The sequence below is a fragment of the Priapulus caudatus genome, unplaced genomic scaffold, assembly GCF_000485595.1.
Source record: "Priapulus caudatus unplaced genomic scaffold, Priapulus_caudatus-5.0.1 Scaffold4733, whole genome shotgun sequence".
Classification (NCBI taxonomy): Eukaryota; Metazoa; Priapulida; class Priapulimorpha; order Priapulimorphida; family Priapulidae; genus Priapulus; species Priapulus caudatus.
The window spans coordinates 5,300-7,366 of record NW_014581794.1 but is presented as its reverse complement, the minus strand read 5'-3'; the positions used below and the strand labels follow the sequence as shown (position 1 = coordinate 7,366).

General features: G+C 37.0%; 1 protein-coding gene across 1 annotated transcript; it reads left to right on the top strand.

Moving 5' to 3' along the window:
- Positions 1-53: 53 nt before the first annotated feature.
- Positions 54-1,769, top strand: LOC106819838. Its single transcript, XM_014824415.1, has 4 exons — positions 54-127; positions 807-921; positions 1,066-1,260; positions 1,455-1,769. Exons 2-4 carry the CDS (start codon positions 881-883, stop codon positions 1,519-1,521), a joined length of 303 nt encoding a protein of 100 aa, XP_014679901.1. The 5' UTR covers positions 54-127; positions 807-880; the 3' UTR covers positions 1,522-1,769.
- Positions 1,770-2,067: the final 298 nt, after the last annotated feature.

Genomic DNA, 2,067 nt, shown 5'->3' with positions numbered 1-2,067 from the left:
TGCATCGCATGTGAGAACGGTGGCTGTGCGACGCTGGGCTTGCACGCCGACCTGTACGCCGCCAACTTGAACGGTAGAACGGGAATCCGGTTCTACTCACAAACAGCCGCCGCTGCTCCGTTCGGGGGTGAGAAACTCACCGAGAAAACAACTTTCAATAATATAATATAGATAATGTCTTTTATATATTACCAAGAGTGTATAATACAGAGCACATATTATATAGAGTCTATATTATACACTCCTGATATTATTATTATTATTAGTAATAATAATAATAATATTGTGGGATATGGNAATAATAATAATAATAATAATAATAATAATAATAATAATAATAGTAATCATGGATGATACCATCGTCCGTTTGATCTGAGCTTTCCATAAGTATTCAGCCGATTTCGCTTCTCAAAATGCGCAGCGCCGTGTGGGACTTTTTGATAACCAGTTATGCTGCTTAAGTATATAACAATGGTTATTGTTGCTGAAATGATGGCTATTTAAGCTTCAGAGTAATTGCTTTGCCATTCAAGTTTATACAGAGTGCCGATAACACGATAATAACACGATGTCCGCCGACAGTTTAAATTTTCAGGAAAATATGAAAAACACACTCATCTCTGAAGTAAAGTTAGTATTCTCATGTTAATATCATTGGCTATTATAACTATAAACGGCCTGTTATGAGGTGACTAGGAGCCGGAATTATTCAGCAAGCTTGGTCGAAATGCGAAATTAGTTTTTGCGATTCAAAAAATCACGGCAAGCACATGCGTATATAACATACTGTTTCAATACTGTTTTAGTATTCCACGAAAAATTACAAGTTTCCTTTGGAAGGTTTGAGAGCGAGGAAAGAGGCCGCTTTGAAGGCGTGTTCATGGGAAGTCACGGTACCTCTGAAGTATTACAAGTTGGAGAGTAAGTAATCTTATCGACTTTGTTAATATGTGTTTGGTTTCATTTCAATCGAAGTCAATATGTTATACTGCGCGTTTGTCATGTTGACGATATTTGAACTGCCGGCGAGGGAATGTATAATTAATTCTGGTAACGTGTTTCTAGGAACCAGTCACTCAAGCCGCAAGCAACTGCGAGTGCCATTGCAAGTCATCCGGAACATATAGGCATTGTAAACAAATTCCGATTCAACTGGGATTTTGACTATGACTGGTATAAACCATGGCAATGGCCTATCTTCAATAACCCTCACATCCGCATAGGAAAACTAACGGTGTTCACTGGAGAAACGCAAAGAAGGTACAAAGCGTTGAGGATCTATTACCTTCGTAACGAACTGTTCTTTATTCTCGATATTATTTGATTTACGAACCAATTTTATCAATATGGTATCAATGATAAATTTTATTAATAATATGTATGTAATCTATATAACACATCTATATATATGTAATAATAAATTACAATTCACAAAAAGTCACGTTGTTTTACAGTGTGGATCTCTGCGGAACCGATGACGTCATTACATCAGGGGAATGGGTGGATTTCAGTCCATGCTGATAGACGGCTGTGTCACATCAAACTGATCGGCTATCGTAGATGCTAACAACAGGACTTCATAATGGAAAGGATCATAGTGTTTGTATGTTAATTCTGTAAATGACAGAATTGGCACACACGGTGCTGCGCAACGAACGCAGCGCACGAGGTCTCGTTGCCTGTAATAGCGCCGTTTATATTGTTTAAGATTGGCCCAAAAATTACCAGCACTGTTTAGGTTGGCAAAAGTGGCGTAGTTATGGAGGGGGGGGGGGGCAAAGAGGGCCATGTTCCCCCTGTTGATCCTAAAGTAAAAATAATAAAAAAAATAATTGTTCTACTAAAAAGAGAATTGTCGTAGTCAGAATGAAGCTGTAACATCGTACTCAAAAGGTGCGCTAAAAAATACATCTACTGCTATATTCCGCTAAAAATATTTAATTTAATTTACTTTTTATTATTTTTTGTTATTAATTATGGCCGCAGATAAATAATAGCATGTAAAATATTAGTATTGTATTAGTGTTGAAAACCTAAACTAACTGAATGTTCCTGAAAATGTCTATG

What these genes read in the sequence shown, in the direction of transcription:
- LOC106819838 (XM_014824415.1), top strand. Translation starts at nt 881, where the DNA reads ATGGGAAGTCACGGTACCTCTGAAGTATTACAAGTTGGAGA. An exon ending in GAAGTATTACAAGTTGGAGA is followed by an intron (nt 922 to 1,065) that starts GTAAGTAATCTT and finishes ACGTGTTTCTAG; the next exon opens with GAACCAGTCACTCAAGCCGC. An exon ending in ACTGGAGAAACGCAAAGAAG is followed by an intron (nt 1,261 to 1,454) that starts GTACAAAGCGTT and finishes GTTGTTTTACAG; the next exon opens with TGTGGATCTCTGCGGAACCG.